This window comes from Protopterus annectens, chromosome 7.part0 (genome assembly GCF_019279795.1).
Source record: "Protopterus annectens isolate FY-2018-M chromosome 7.part0, PAN1.0, whole genome shotgun sequence".
Taxonomy (NCBI): Eukaryota; Metazoa; Chordata; order Ceratodontiformes; family Protopteridae; genus Protopterus; species Protopterus annectens.
In genome coordinates, this window is record NC_056739.1 from 253,752,927 (window position 1) to 253,770,933 (window position 18,007).

An 18,007-nucleotide genomic window follows, 5' to 3' on the forward strand; every position below is an offset into this window, starting at 1 on the left:
AAATATTTAATACGGCACACAGTGATTGAAACTGTAGACTCATTTAAGGACCTGAGTATATGGGTAGATTCAGTTATGAGTTTTTTTAATCATATCAACCAATTGGCTAATGATAGTTATAAAACTATAGGTTGTATAAAACGATTTATAAAGTCTAGGAAATCAAACATAATGAAGTCATTGTTTGTTAGTTACATTAGACCCAACCTTGAGTATGGAATAACAATATGGAAACCCTATAGGAAAACAAGCATGAATAAACTGGAAAGAGTACAGTGGAAATATACTAAGGGCATCCATGGATGTGAAAATCTAAGTTATTATGAAAGACTAAAATATCTGAACTTGTACAGTGTCTCTTCCAGATATTTAAGAGGAGATCCTATTCAGTTATATAAGGCATTTAGGGACAACTACCTCTGGGGATGTATGGGGTTATCAAAAAGTACTAGAGAATCATCAGATAACCTATGTAGAAGATTCTATAGGAATGAGAAGTGTACTAATTGGTTCTCTGACAGAGTAGCTGATGCATGAAACAGACTACCAAATTACATTAAACTAAGTACTAGTTTAGATATTTTTAAGAACAGCCTGGACATTTATTATGGGAACAAGTGTTTTAGCATATTGGCAAGCTAGAAGAGCTTTAATGCCCATGCTTGAAACATTTGTATGTATGTATGTATGTAACATGGGTATAAAAGTATAATAACAGTATAACTTTTTCTCATTTGTATGTAATAAGCAATTTCTATAAGATGTTTGTCTCTCTCTCACACACACACACACACACAATTATTACAAGACTGCCAGATCTGAGATTTGGATCACTGCAAACAAGTACACAGAAAAATGAAAATACCATATGCCCATATATATATACATATATATATATATATATATATATATAGAGAGAGAGAGAGAGAGAGAGAGAGAGAGGAACAAAGCACCTTAAAAAAAAAAAAAGAATATATATATATATATATATATATATATATATATATATATATATATATATATATATATATATATATATATATATATATATATATATTTTTTTTTTTTTTGTTAAGGTGCTTTGTTCCTCTCTCATATGTTTCCACTGTGTCTCAGAACCTTCTAGTTATCTTGTCTGACTTTCTGCAGTACATATCCAGCTTAGCGCTCATAGATAAGGACCACACAAGAAGGGACATGTTAATGTACACGAGCAGGGATGCTGATAGAGGAAGCATCAGGGTGCCCTTGTGCAATGCCATCTACATACCTGGGGATGGCTTTTATTTAGGGTATCCTACCCAGGGTTCTGTAATACCTAATGTGTGCTGTGCAAACACATGCTGCACAACTAGAGACTTTGGTCTCCATTAACAATGGTTAGTCTTTGGAATGAAACCCAGTTCCTCTTCCATAGCTTCCAATTCAGATACCCTTTTTGCAGAGGTTGAACCAATCAGTAAAACTGTTTTCCATATTAAGAGCCTCAAGTCAGCAAGATTAGTTGGTTCAAATGGAGCAAGTGTTAGCTTTGCTAACACAAAATTAAGATCCCAAGGAGGAGCCACTGGTTTAACTGGCAGTCTCCTATGTACATTTTGATATGCGACAGCCTTAAAAGAGGAGGATCTCTGGGCAGACATGCTGAAATGGCCTATAAATAACCCTTGAGAGATGAATAAGAAAAGCCACAAGATAGTAATTCACACAAATGTTGTAAAAACAGAGAGCAATTAGTCCTGAATTGATATTATGCTGTCCGCACCAACTAGAAAAGTTTTTCCATTTGCAGATATATGATTTTCTAGTAGTAGACTTTATTACCTCCATTAGTGTCTGCTGCACATCATCAATAAACAGGTGCCTAAAAGGAATTAAGACCTTATCATCTGGGCAGTAAGTTGAAAAAGATAGATGTCAGGGTGTATATCTAATACCCCTGTTCTTGTTGAGTAGGTCCAGTCTATGAGGAAGATTGCGGTAATTGCCCTTGGTCATTTTCAAAAGAAGGGCATAAGGCCAAAAGGGAATCACAACAGTGATGTTAGGGGATTCCTTCTGAGTCTTCAAAAGTAATCTGGATATTAGTTGAAATTGTGGAAAAGCATTCAGGAATGTTCTTATCCAAAGAAAACAAAAGGCATCTGTCTTCCAGATATTATTGCATAGAATCCTGGAACAGAATCTTGTCATTTGTTTAAAGAGTAGGCAAAAAGTTCTACTTGAGGAACTCCCCACAGATGAATCAAATGTTGAAAGACCTCCTTATTTAGTTTCCATTCATGAATTTCTGTCCTGGCCCTGCTCTGCTCATCTACCACACAATTTGCAGAATGCTTGATGCCTGTAGAGTGATATTGTGCTACATCCCAAGCTAATATGGCCAGTTTGCAAAGGGGTACAACCTAATTTCCCCTTGCTTGTTGATGTACCACATGACTGTGATATTGTCAATAACCACTTGAAGAGGTCCCAGGGATCAAAAATGGTTCAGACAGTTGAGAGTTTTGATCAGGGTAAGCATCTTCTAGATATTTATATGCTTTCATCTGTCCTTGGTGTCCCATACCCCTTGTACTTTTATCCCTCCTGAAACTGCTCTCCAAGCAAAGTCTGCAGCATCTTTGGTGATGGACTACTTTGGAATAGGGAGGGAGAAGGGAACACCTGGAGTTAAGGATATTTGTTGTCTCCATCAAAAAAATTATCTTCTGATAAAGCCCAGCACTGGGAATTGAAAGGATAAAGGGTGTTTATGGTGGGACCAAAGAAATTTCAGATACTGCTGTATCTTTCTCATGTGGAGTCTTGCCAATGGTATCATGAGAATCATAGATGTCATGAAAACCAAAATCCTGAGGTATTTCCTTGCAGTGACAGAAGTCTGAGTGAAAAACCTTGGAAACAAATCTAACTAAGGATCTATTTTTTCCCTGTGGAAGAAAATTTATTTGAAATGAGGTGCCTAGTTGACATCTCAGGAACACAATCCTGGGTGAGGGAGTCAAGAAAGACCTTTGGCTGTTCTTTTGGAGTCCCACTTTATGTGCAAGATCTCTCATCCTAGAGAGAGATTCCTGACACTTTGAAAAAGACACTGCGATATGCGAAGATAAGCAAGTCATCTAAATATGAAAAACTGTGGATAGTATGTAGCCTGCAAGGAGCTATAACTTGAGCTAGACACTTTGTGGAGACTCTTGGTGCAGTAGATAGTCCAGGGGTTAAGAGAGAGAAGTACTAATGTGATCCAGACATGTCTAAAGTCTGGATATAAAGTGATGTGATTGTAAGCATCTTCTAAGTTTACTGTTACCATGAAACTTGAAAGAGGAGGAAGAGGTGACAGGTTGTGAAGTGACATCATTTTGAATGAGGACACTATCGCAAACAGGTTCGGGAAAGAAGATCAAGTATTGGTCTCCAAGAATCTTCTTTCTTTGGCAGTAGGAACATCCTTGAATAAAAACTCTTCTCTACTTGGGAAGGAAGGACTGGTTTTATCAGTCCTTGGGATAGCACGTGATGGAAAACAGGTGGAAACAAAAAAATCTGATCTGGAGAATGATGAGTGACTACATAAAAGGCATTACTAACCTTGATGAATTATATTTGGAATCCATTTGTCTGAAGTAATCTGATGCAAAACAGAAAAATGGAGATAGGGCTGGATTCATGAATGCCTATACTAAGTGTATGCAAATTGCACACAAAGTGTACACAATCTGTATTCAAAAACATCCCAAACACATTTCTTCTGCTGTCTATTCACTCAGAAAGATTATTCTAAGTGTACACATAATCTATATTTTAAGGCTGAAAGAAGATTATCAGGAAAACTAAAATTAGGAGGAAGAAGGTGGTAGTTATGCTTGGGTTGGTTAATCACTTAGAACAGTGTAGACTTAGTATACACTTAGGGGAGGTATTCATGAATCCAGCCACAAGACCTTCTGGAAGAAAAAGGGGTCAAGGTGTGAGTGGGTTGCAAGGTCTCTTGAACAATCATTCACACATATTGGACTGTCCTTGGTTTTCGGAGGTTAGAGACTTCTATTTGGAACTCCTTTGCCATTCCTTCTTAAACATCTGTTTACCTGAAACATTTTATTCTCTAAAAATCCCTTGAACAATTTGGAAAAAGAGGACTAAAAAATCTTTGAGATTTCATGGATCAGCTAGCATATTTCATCAAACTTTTTTATACCTCTACAGCAGAGGGGCCAAACACTAAATCTGTATCCAAGACAGAATTTAAAATCTCATTTTTAACATAATCAGGAAATGTCTGAGAATGCAGCCATGAAAATCTTGTTAAAACAGTACCAGTGGCCATAGCCCTGGAAGAAATATCAACAGCCATACCTGTGCAAAAGAAGCTAAGTTATTTAAAAGGTATTTTTCCTCACAAGATAAAACTGCATATAGTAGGATTGGAATTAACTAATTGCTTAGCAGCAGTGAGATAAACAAAGGCTATAGCTGCTGGATCAAGTTTGAAAATAAAGTATAAAAATGTAAAAGACTGAGGAATTTTATACGTACTATCTGCCTTTATATAATCAGCTGGCTGACTAACAGGAAACTTGCCCACATTTGCACACACACACACACACACACACACACACACACACACACACACACACACACACACACACACACACACACATCCTCTAAAGCTGACAGAAGAGGAGGAATTGGTGTAGGTTCTGAAAAACCCTTCCATAAGAACTCAAAGTATTTTCTTAGAGACTGAAACCTCATTGTTCTCCCAATGAAAACAGTGACACATTCTAGCAAGTCTAAAGTCTCAGATAAAAAAGAAACCCCCAAAGGAAGGATCAGAAACTAAGCTCTCCTCTTAGTCTGAATCAAAAATCTGAGGGGAAAAAGGAATCCATCCCTGCATCTTCCAGTTCAGATTCAGAATCTTGCATCTACATTACAAGAAGGAGCACCACCCTGAAATAAACCCTGAGCCAGTCAGTAAAGTACTCTTGTCTAAAGATATTTTAGGAGGAGTAGATGCATATTTACTTTTCCTGTTTCTTTTTGACAGGAAAAATGGTGCCAATCATGTTACTAATGGCAGAAGCTGTTTCCCCAGGGTGAAGCACAGAATTTGTACACAGCAGGGAAACCTTCCCTATTCCCTCTCCCAGGACCAACAAGAGTGACTCTCTATTTCCTACTGAAGACTTCAACAGGCCCCTAGGACATGGCTAACCCCCAGTCCACTGTGGCCATAGGTACTACAACAGAGTATCCAGGTTAAAAGATGAGTGACCTGAGTTACAAAAAATGGTCACAGAAGAGTCACCCACCAGTGACTGAGGCCTGCTGTAGTGATAAAGACCATTTGCTTAACTTTTTCTTTTCATCGCTAGAAGAAGGTCTGAGCATGGGACCTGTATTCTGTTCCATAGTCAAGCTGAAAATGGTGCCTCTTTCCCAGGGAAAAGAAGCAGTACCAGTCCACAAAAAGTATTTTTTTACAGAAATTATACAGGAAAAAGGACTTTCAAACACTATGCCAGTCCCACCAAGGAAAAATAAACACAATTTCTCCACAAAAAATATGTTTTCAGTTAGATAACACTACATTTAAACTGACAGAAAAAAAACAAATACTCTGCCTAAATATACATTGCTTGTAAGCCGTCAATATCATTGTTTGTGAGCTCAGTAATAATATGATCCATCACCTTACAAATGATCCTAGTAAGGCTAATTTGTCTACAGTTACTCAAGTCATTGGTATTGCAAATCATGCAGGTGAGTAACAGAAGAGCTGTCCTTCTGCTGTTGGGCACATACCCAGTGAAGAGCCCATGACTAAATATGTCTAAGAAGTAATCAGTAAGGTTGGGTTTTATTCCACCAAGGGGATAGCTTGGTATGCCGTCTGGAGTTATGGTGCTAGTGCTTTTAGTTTGGAATTAGGCTTTTAAGACTTGCTTTGAGGTAATTACAGGCAGTGCTACAAAATGGATAGCTTGATGAGAAAAATGGGAGGGGGGCTTAAACTATATTTAGCCACTAATATAGCGACTATGTTGTCAAGGTCAGATTAGGTTGTTCTGCCTGAGATCAAATCAGTGCAAAATGTTCTGCATAGATCACCTCAACACCATGTTATTATAATAGGTATCCTACAGTCTGCTAACAGCTGACCTGTGTCTGACATGCAAGGCATTTTCTGACCAAATACTGATGAATATTGTGTGCATCAGCAAGTCAAATATCATCAGAAATACATGATCCAAGGATCTAAACAGTTTGGAGAGACAGGTATGTCTTGCTGAGGATATCACTGCACTGGAACAGACTCTGCATCCACATATAACAAAGTGTATCCCTGTCTATATTCAACAGAAACTTGGATCTATGGATGGGTAATAGAAAATTTACCCAAAGCCTGCCCCCTGTACTACTAATGGACAGAGGCAGCTCCTAAATGCTCTATCCAGTGCATGGGTCCTCTAATATTGTCTATGCTATGATGTCAGCTAGTCTCACTATGGGTAATATATAATTATCAACCATGGGATTCATAAGGACAATATAACACCAAATAGCAGGGATAGGTTAATTCAAGAACTAAAAGAGAAATTGGCTAAATTTAAAATAGACCACGAGGGCAGCTAACTCAGAACTTACCTACAAACCTATACAGCTATGATATGTGGACTTCTTTATAGTACTGGGATATACAGGTGTCTGTGGTCCTTATGTTGCTGGATTAGCCACAAGACAATGACCCTGTAAATTAATACAGACAAGTCCCCACCATAAATGCAACCAACCTCCTCAGAAGTACTAAAATAGTAATAAGCATTAAACCAGAGTAAAAAGTACTTTTGTCAGTGCATTAGAAAAACAGTTTTGTAATTACACAAATTTGTATGTTTCCAAATGTCAGGAAAGCTTGGTGGATAGGTATTTTCTGTTTCTATACTTTGTAGCATTGAGCAGTGTCTTAGGGAGATGGGCCCGGCCTTGTTTTTTTTTTTTTTTTTTTTTTTTCTGATAAGTGTAGATGATGGATTATGCCAGTAAAGACACTTTTGGGGTACAGAAAGTCTTAGTCAGTATAGAGAATTCCTGGGTGTAAATATGGTGGCCATTCTTGGAGAAGCAGCAAGACTCCCTACCATCTCGCTCTAAGCTGACCAACATTGGCTTCCTCTAGAAGGACTCTAGTTATTGATCCAGTTATGGAAGTCAGTAATGTTTTGTTTGTATTGTGGGATCATTCATGGTGATGGCAAGATACTGCTCAAGACAATGAATGTTCAGTCACGTTTCTTTTCACATCTTCCAAAGTGGAACATCCAACGCCATTCACTTCCATGTAAGTAAGAAGTAGAACATATGGATACATGTTGTGAAGAGATTTAAGTGTCCTGGTGACATCACAACTTCTGACATCTGAGAGAGAACTTACTGTCACTCTGTATTTATACTTGAGTGCCGCATTGGTATGTCTGACTATAAAATCACATATGACTACAAAGTTGCCACGTTTGCTACAAAGTTTAGGCAGCCTTTGGGGTTTAGGAACATAGCTCAGCTGACTCTTGTTTGCAGGTCTGGCTGTGGGTGCTGCATAGGGTAGAGATGTGAGAAAAGTGGGAGAAGTGTGATTTTTCTGCTGAGGTTTGACTGTCCTGGTGCATTGCCTGGGGGCTTTAGTTATTACCTCAGCATATGTGGGTTTAGTGTTGTTGTTCTGTTCTAGTGGTGAAAGGGTGCAGTGAGCTCTGACAACCGAATGACATAAGAGGTTTGCTTCCACTTTAAATAGATGTTTAAACATCTCAAAAACAGGCTTAGTTCTAGGATGCAGCAATGGTGTCTAAGCCAAAGAAGTCAGTAGCATATAAATTAAAAGCAGACCGTGGTGTCATGGTATCAGGAAACTTGATGGCGAGGGGTACAGTACAAATCAGTGCTACGTAGACCCCAGTAACTGATCTGGTAGTGGAGGGCTTCAGTAATAATTGTTGCGGGTACTATGCTAACTGAGACACACTAATGGCAGTCTGGGTGCTACACAGGCAAAAACAAGGTGAAATTAGTTGTGTGGTCTAACAGTGTATACACTGGTGCTACAAAAACATGGATATGTAGGTGCCACTAATCAGGCAGAAAGCCAGACACAAGGTCTGATAAGGCAGAGCCAGATACTATATTCACAGTATGATATTAGTTGTATGGTCTAATGGTATATATGCTTGTAATGCAAATCAATCTACATATGTGTCCCTAATGTGTTAGAAAACCAAATACTACACAATAAGTGTAATAAGTCTGCCACAAATACTACGCATTATATGGTACAAGAAAGACATACAGGATGCAGATAAAGATACAAGGCGACTAGTTAGCACAGAGTGATACAAGTAGTGCACTATAGGGGCACTGTGAACTAACATTGGGTTGCACAGTGCCTGAGCAGATTTTTTGAGCTAGGTTTGTAAAGGCTCCAGGGCCATTAGCCTAGTACACACCTATGAACCTATGAACCTAGTGTAATAATGCAGAAAGATGTTGAATATAGGCATTGATACCACATGACTAAAAAACTAATTACAATATGTATATATCACTTTCAAATTAAAGTGAATGATCAAGGAAAACTGACATTGGATATAGGCACAGATGTCATGGAATAAGCAACTGTAGTCCTAAATTTAAAAAGTGATACAACACAGTAGAAATGATGGGCAATATAGGCACAGCATCACAGGACTAGCAAGCACATTGCAGCAATTCAAAGTGAAACAGTACCAACAGAAACAAAATATTGCAGGATAAAGGCATTAGTTCCACAAGACTAGAAAACACAGAACAACAACTCTAAAGTGATACAAAAAAAAACAAAAAAAAAACATCATGGGCTGGGTATCACAAAACCTTGCAGGCAAAGTACAGTAATTTAAAAATCATAGCTGGATTTCATAAAGCTTTACAACCCATATACAATTCAAAAGTGATAGATAGATGCCACAAGACATTGCAGATGCAACAATTAAATAGTGATGCATGCACCAGTAACAGCACCACAATATACAATTGCTACAATAAGTTGAGAGAAATACACAACGAGTACAATTGCCACAATTATGTCTGCTGACTTGCAGGATACTGTGGTCTGTACAGACATTTAAGGTATTTAACTACAAGTACGAATGCCATAGATAACTGTCCTAACTTTGTTGTGCTGCATGTTACACAGCTAATTAAGGGGCAATATTATGGGTCTCCTAGAGCACGATGAAGAGAAGGGGTTTCAGCTAGTTACTAGGCCACATGGGGTAGGGCAGTCATAAGCTGTGCACAGCATGTTGCAGCTTGGCACAAACAAGCACAAAGCTACACCACACAGCAACAACAAAAGCATGCAAAAATAAGTAAGCAGCCAATGTAAAATATAAAGTATCAGGCTATCACGTTTTTTTTTGTTGCTGTTTTTTTTTCACCCGTAAGATAAGTGCTGTTCTCATTACATTTACATTGTATGCCTGCAGCTGATTGGTGAGGACTTCTACACAAGTTCTATCAGCTGTGTCAGATTTCTCATCGGATAATAGGCGATGATGGTTGGCAGTCAAGTTGGAATTAGCTAGTCCTTCTGACAAAATGTTTGTGTAATGCAGGATAAGAATTTACAATATCTTAATAAGGTAAACATGCAGGAGTATCAGGTAAATTACAAATTTAAAGTGATAAGGAATGTTGGCTAGGAAGCTAATGAGAAAACTTTATTTAATGTGGCTGACAACTCTTAAGAGCTCGGAACAAAACCATGTGACATTCTCTAAGAATGGAGCTGAGAAGGAATATCTGGTTCTCAAAGTAAAATATGTTCGCATGACATGTAGAGTGAGATGATGGCGGGTAACAAAACAACATAATTGTTTATCGCCTGACCAGAATTAGTGAGAAGAAAAGAGAAAAAGAAGAGACTGTCCAACTGAACCACTAGAAAGCAATGTGAAGTAGTGGGGAGGCAATAATTCATAATGACCATTAAAAAGGAACATCCATAACCAAAAAATTGTTTATTTTTGCAATGCAGTATCTGTTTGTGTCATTATCAGAAGGTAGCATTATAGTGACATATTACAAAAATCGTGGTACCATGTCCTATATGCGTATCCTTGCTTCATGCTTTTTTTGCTTTGCAAATTTGTGAATGTATTGAACAGCCTTAGTTTGGGGTGGCCACAGTGGTGTAGCGGTTAGCATTGCCACCTCACAGCAAGAAGTTCTCTGGTTCGATTCTTGGCTGGGGTGCCTTCTGTGTGGAGTCTGCATGTCCACCCTGTGGTCGTGTGGGTTTCCTCCGGGTGCTCCGGTTTCCTCCCACATCCTAAAGACATGCAGTAGGTGGACTGGATACTCTAAATTTACCCTAGGTGTGAATGTGTGTGTGTGCCTTCTGTGGAAGGTTGGGCACCAGGCTGGCAACGCGACACTGTAAAACTCCACTGCCAATCATGAGCAGACAGATGATCTGCTGTGGCGACCCCTAACCGAGAAAAGCCGGAAGAAGAAGAATTGAACAGCCTTAGTTTCATTTTATACTCTCTGCCTTACTTTTACACAGGCCTTGTGTGGAAATTCTTTATTAATTCTGTAACATTTAACCTGTGATTGAATACTTTTTTTATTAAAACATTATAGTCGCCCTGTGAAATGAACAATACAAAGTGATTACACGTTTTCATGCTGTACACAAACATTTTCAGAATTCTATAATGTAACTCTGATTCTGCTTTTGCTGAGGTTGTAAACTGAAAATACTTCTTAATGCATGGATAATTTTATGTTCAAGACTAATTAAATAAATATTTCTTACAGAATTAAGAAGTAAGATCTGCAGTCATATAAAGATTACAGGCAAAGAAGAGTTTGAACGTGTGTAAGTATAAATCATTGCAGATATATTCATTTTTGTTTAGCAAAAATAATTGCAATATCAAACATTTAAAAATCTAATTTAATACATGGCATCATTTCTGTCCAGACTGTACTTCATATCTTGTTAACAGATGCCAATATTTTTTCATTTGCAAGTTCAACAGCAATTTTTCCGGTTTAAAAAAAAAGTTTTCTGCTCTTTCTTTCCTTTCATTCTCCAACTCACTGCTCTCCCTCTGAATGGCTTGGCTGTATTCCTCCTCAAAGCTTCCTGCGTTTAGTCATTTCTTCCCCCAACACATCTCATTGCCCATATCATTATACTGATGCACTTCACCTCCCACTTAATTTTGTTTTTCCTCCACCATCCCTCCGATCTATCTCCATCTCCCACGGATAACTCAGTCACAGCACTAGCCAGTACCTAGTGGGCATGCACACTTCTCTTCCTTGCATCTACCTATGCCTGACATCCTGAGGGTTCCCTCTAGTGACCAGCTCATAGCTGAATTCTGTCTGTAATGTGTTGTGCAAGAGCTGAGAATTAACAGTCATGTGACTCATCTCCATTCTTACCAGCATACTTCTACCTACCTTTCTCTTTTTTTCTTCTTTCCTTTTTTTTTTCTTGGTGTGGTCGTGTGTTGTACAATTTTAATAAATCTTTCATAATGAAAGTTGAATGAATGCAGACTATCTCAGCAATATGATGCTAAGAAAAATCATTTCTTTTAGCGTTGCCACAGTAGTAGCAGAGCTTTAGATTGCCACATTTCAAAAGATCCCATTAAACACTAGATACTTTATAATCTATCCAATCTTTTTCAGTCAAACATTACATAGCTCATTTATCTCCTGCCTCCATTTAAACCTCATTCCTCCCTTGCCTGTACTTTTCCCACAATTCCCATTTTTCCTAGGTAATTTGTCCCTACCCTTTTTAAAATATCTTAATTCCAGTTGTTTTTATCTCTGTGTACTATATTGACTACTTCTAGTATAGTTGATTTAGATTTTGATTTCCATTTTCAAGTAATTGCTTGTTCTGCAGTCACCGTTATTAGACACAGCAAGGCTTTACCATGCCTCTGCAATTCTGATTCTGTATCATAGCGCAGGAAAAATCCTCTCCCTCATCAGACAAATCTGTCCACCCAGCAGCTTCGACAGTGCAACATGCATATCTTGAAGAAGTTTAATGCAATTGCTTTTGTGATGTCAATTAGCCTAATTGGGTATAGTTCTACTCAGACATACGTTTCTACATACAGACAACCCAAAATGCATAGGAGAGTTTTCCACAGCACATTTGCATACTCTTGTACATAATCTTATGAACATTTTGTAAGTCTACTGTGTGTATAAATACATTCACTGCATATGTGACTTAAAAATATGTGCCATTATTTGATAACTGGATTTGTTTTGTTTTCTCTTGAGATTGGGTTATGGCTGATGCAAACACAAGGTGCAGGGTTTGAGTCTCACAAGGGATAATTGGCTAGGCTTAAAATGGCTCTCAAGGATAGTTAGCCTAGTACTAATCTATGAAAAGGGTTATCAAACCAGCCTACCTACACAGTTAACAAATTGCAAACAGAAAATAACAAGTTGTAAAAAACACAAAGCTTCCTGTGTTTAGTCATTTCTTCACGCACGCCTGAATTGTTTTATGTGCAGTCACAAAGAGTAGAATTGTGTGCTCCACAACAAGATGGACTGAAGGTTTTATGAGAAATTCTGGTGAAAGCTAGTTCAGTGGAACAGAATTAACAATTGGTGTTAATACACAAGGGTTGTGTTGTGCAGTTGTGAGACCACAGCTGCATCTTCCTTATATGAGGCTTTATCTTTGTATAACAGAAGGGTCTAATAAACAGGAATTTCCTTCTTTATTTCTGTTGGCAGCTCATTAGAAACTCAATACTTATTTGTTTATTATTTTTTTAAGAAATCCATTTTCATAGCTTGCGTTTATCAAACATCACGGTGTTTTTATAGCAGATGCTCATACGGGATATCAACAAAGTCTTAACTTACTGTAGTTAGGGAAAGCATCCAAAGAACAGCAAACTATCCCATCCCTAAGAAGCTGATCTCAGCCAGATAATCTGTCATGGTGATAGTCATGGTCCATTCCATGAGCTCATTATTCAATGAAGTCATGCTTTGGCACCAAATACATTCAACTCCTTAAACAGGCAAAAGACATCCTAAAATCCAGTACACAAGACGACACACAAAGGAAAAAATATTTATTCAGCTAAAATGATATTTCACAATCAGATATCAAACAATATTTTGTGAACCCCAAATCCCAAATACTGTACAGTTCAAATGAAAAAAAAATGCAAGGGTCTCAGCATCTGAATATGGAATAGCATGAAATGAGCAAGGCTTCATTCACAGACAGCCCAGAGTGCCATCTTCAGACATGTTCTGTAATGTCTTCTTGGGGTATCTAAACTTATTTCTTTCCGGAAGATCTATTGCACCGGGTATTCCCAGATTATGTCCAGTCCAGTTACTGACCAGGCCTGAGCCTGATAACATTCCAAGATCAGATGACTCTGGGGATATTAAGGATGGTAGTACAGAAATTGTGTGTGTGTGTGTGTGTGTGTGTGTGTGTGTGTGTGTGTGTGTGTGTGTGTGTGTGTGTGTGTCTGTGCGCGCATGTGCTAGATAGATACATACACACAATCACACACACACACACACACACACACACACACACACACACACACACACACACACACACACACACAAGCAAGCATCAGACCTCAAGTGAAAGATGCCAGTGGTTTGAAAATCAACATACCAACAAAATGAACAAATCAAAAAAAAAAAGTTTCCTTTTGACATCTGATCACCAAACCCCCACTGCACATTTAGACACAATTTGTCTGCATTGTGGTAGTGTTACAAAAATGATTTATTTTACTAAGGTGAGGTGCTGGGTTAGGTTATGGACAGTTGCACCATTAGATTTAAGCTTAACATACATTAGTAAGGTAAAGTAATAGAGCTTGTCTTCCATACACTACTTTCATAATGCATGCTTAACCTAACCCTATCCATAACCCTGTGCCTTCCAAATTGGAAAAAACTTTTCCATAACACTGCCACTAGGCAAGACATTCGGACACACTTGCACTTACACATGCATGCACACACACACACACACACACACACGCGCGCGCGCACACACACGCACACACACACACACACACACACACACACACACACAGCCTTAAATATATTCCTTACTTAGTCCTTCATCTAAACCCTAGCACAACTATACTCGTACAAATATAACCCCCCCCCCCACATGCAGGAACATTCAGTATATCTCCAAGTTTCACAATTGGTATTCATTTACTCTTCTTTCATCTGATATTTTCATCCTCTATCAATAGAACATTTAATAGCTTTTCAAAGTTGTTCTGTCAATGAGCTGAACAACTGACAGAGTGAATAACATTCATACACATACACACGCACACACACACACACACACACACACACACACACACACACACACACACACACACAGACAACATGGGTATATACTGACCAAACATTGAGCAACACACATACAATTGAAAAAAAACTCCTTCCATGCACAGCACATCTTGTACTACCACACATGCCCACAAACACTCCATATTCAGTGGAAACACATTCAAACAGAAGCATGCAAAACATTTCAACCAAAGATCCTGAAACCCAACATGCACGCACTCCCAAAAATCAAACCGACAAACACTAATACATCACACCACAAACATCAATACACATTTCAGTCTGAAACAGCATTTTTTGCAGATAGTAAGCCCACTCCTTAACCCCTTCTATATCCCTTACCCTGTCCTGAAATTATCCACAACTAAAAACCACACGACTTTCGATCAACTCTGCCAGGAATACAACAATTAGTACATTCAACTGATCTTCAACACATTTCAATCAGTTGAAAATGTCATTGACTGAATTGCACCTATACACAAAACATTACATAAAATAACTGTAATTAAAAACACTAATCGAAGAGTACCACTGTATCCAATTAACATTCTGTAACTGATTGTGTACAGCATAAATAAATGAGTAACTTGACAGTTACATAAATAGTCAAAGATCGAATGCACATAGACTGACAACAAGATGCAACGAGAGCAAATAGGAGATTCTGATATGAAATTATCAGATTAGGTCATAGGTCAACAGCTCTGATTGTAGAAATCTTTCACAAACAGCAGGCTTTTTTTTCTAAGGTTGAGAATAGTGCTGGTTAAAGAAAACAGGATGTATCCCCAACTTTGCCTAAAAGTAGACTGAATAAGGTAGTGACAAATACAGAGCAATTCCAAGAGTTATGAAAAAGCAATTAAAATTGCTGTGCTTAGCCACCAAAGCTTCTTACAAGGAAAGTAAAAACAAAAATATTGATGCAAAATGAGCAGCCTGACAAGAATATAACCAAGAATAGATTGCCTTTACTCCTCTGTATTTTGTCACAGCTATGAGAGCTAGATGCAAACTAGGACTATTAGGGAGATTAGGTGAAACGGAATAATAACTGCAGGAAAAGGTCTAGAGGCATAGATTCCCATGAATATATGAAAAAATGTAAAAATGAGATGTGGGTTACATTACTGGCCACCAAAATCAGACGAAGGTCTTCCGAGGTTAGCTGCAGAGAGAATAAATACCATTTTCCTAGACAAAATGTTTTATGTGAGCTTGAACAGGAATTACTTCTGAGCATTGAAAATTATGCATTATCCAAAAAAAAAAAAAAATCCAATCAGTTTTCTGGAACTTATTTTTAAAATACTACATACTTAAAGGCATTATTATAAGTCATAAGTAGACTTAAAGGCAGCTACTTTAAGATATGCAGCCATCTTGGAAATAACTTTCAAGAAATTTTTTCAGTAAATAACAACTGCTCAAACTGCACTTTCAGAGCCAATATTAGAACTTGTCAGAATTTTTCATACCTCTGAGTAGGCTTTCCAACACAGTGTGATTGTGGAGAACAAAGCCGCATCCCAGTAAAATATTAAACTACATAACAATGGCATGTCTACCCATCTGTATTTTTATGTCACTGTAAGCTTGAAATTATTGTAGTCATAATTGCACTTCTATATCAATTTTATGTTATATGTGTTTATACAATTTTTTTGTCTACAACTCTGCTATACCATATGGACTGTACTGAGCTTAAATGGTCATATGAATAGCTCATCTGCCCAGCAAACAATGAACAAACAAATAAAAAAAACAATAAATAAATAAATAAATAAATAAATAAAGGTTATAAAGCCTGAAAGAAACATCTACTTGACAGGCTGGCAGTAACTTGTTGGAATCTGCTGAAACAACTACTGGCAGGCCATGCTTTGCCCCTATTTCACATATACATGGTACTATTAATGAGGAACTATATTTCTAAAATTATTTTTAGACCTACAGCCTAATGAAGAAACATTTTAATTTACACCATATGTAAGCAACAATGAAAAACAAACTAAAGCTCATCTTTCTAATACTATCTCTCCTATTACATCTCATGTGGTTAATCCAAGAAGAAATCACTTACCGCATCCAGAATTCTCTCGAAAAAAAAAGCTCTTAAAGATGTCAAAAATTAAATACTTCTGCTAATAATAGTGATGTTTTAATGGGACATGTTAAAGGGATATTTAAAGAGATTGATTTTCTCTCTGTTCAAATATTTAGTCAGAAATGTACTACATTTCCTAATATGCAGCAAAATCTAGAAGATTTAGGATCTTTGTTTGGAAGTGTTTACATAGGTATTTTATACCCCAAGTAAATGCCAAAGAATTTTTCCTCAGGTGGATAGCAAATGTTGGAGGTGTGACAGGCAAGAAAAGGTAGCTGGGAACATATTTTTTTGGGGGGAGTGTAATGAGCTGGCAGACTATAGGGATTCCCTTCAGGCCGGTCTGTCAGATATGCTGGGTGAGTGGACTGGACTGATTTTTTTGAGTTATGATACAGAATCAGAATTGCCTAGACACAGTACAGGCTTGCTGAGTTTAATTATAATGGCTGCCAAAAAAGCAATTACTAGAAAATGGAAATCAAAGTCTAGACCAACTTTACTAGACGTAGTGAATGTAGTAACAGATAGAAAACAACTGGAATTGGGATCTTTAGAAAAGGGAAGGAGAAAACTACATAGGAAAAATTGGGAAAGTTTTATAAGTGATGTTTAGTGTTTGAATTACAGTTGTTTCAAGGGTGTCTGTGATGTAGACTGTTTGCAACTAAAGTGGTATAGTTTTGTATATTTTTCATTTATATAAATGTACAATTGTTTTTGTCATGTGTGAAAATGTTCGGGAAAAAAAGAAATGTACTACACTTCAGTTTTCAAACTATAAAGTTAATATGTCTTTCAGAATCGTATTCCACATTGCACAAAACCTGCAGCAAAGTGATTGCCCAGATCTGAAGAAAATATCAGAAAAATTTTCAGCTCTAGCGGAAAAATGCTGTGCTGATGAAGCTTCAGACCCTCATTGTTTACAAACTGAGGTATGAGAAACTTTGTCACCTTTTGCAAGTTCAATTTATGAAATGCACAGTGCTCATAACAACTGCGATTTGGTTTCATTATAACGTCATCCTAACCTGTAAGCATTTAGTGAATAATGGTGGGCCACGTCCTCTAGTATTTTGCAGGCCCTTTTAGACATTTGCATGCACAAACAGTTCTGTTGTGGCATGTTTTCTACTTACAAAAATACAGATGTAAGTGCCACCTCCACAAAATTATTCTGTATATAGAAGATAAATATTTACGAAAATGTTTACTATTGTCTGTCTTATTTACTTTTATACTGTATGACTTATGTTATAAGTACTTTTATAACCAAGTATATAGGCTTGTGCCCTTCTGTGACTATATGTCTTCTTTTTAACGCCTTACGCTGGAATCTTCAAATGCTCATTCTTTAAAAGTTTATCAATAATTAACCAGATGTGACTTGCTCCCATCCATAATTCATGTGTTTTGGTGGACAAAGTGAAGATGTGC

The 18,007-nt window shown here is 37.5% G+C and overlaps 1 protein-coding gene across 1 annotated transcript in view; it reads left to right on the forward strand.

Moving 5' to 3' along the window:
* LOC122806379 (albumin-like) overlaps positions 1-18,007 on the forward strand; it is a 211,177-nt gene that overhangs the window by 10,649 nt on the left and 182,521 nt on the right. Inside the window, exons 2-3 of the mRNA XM_044076733.1 lie at positions 10,870-10,930; positions 17,370-17,505. Coding sequence (XP_043932668.1) covers positions 10,870-10,930; positions 17,370-17,505 — 197 coding nt within the window. The remainder of the gene's footprint in view (positions 1-10,869; positions 10,931-17,369; positions 17,506-18,007) is intronic.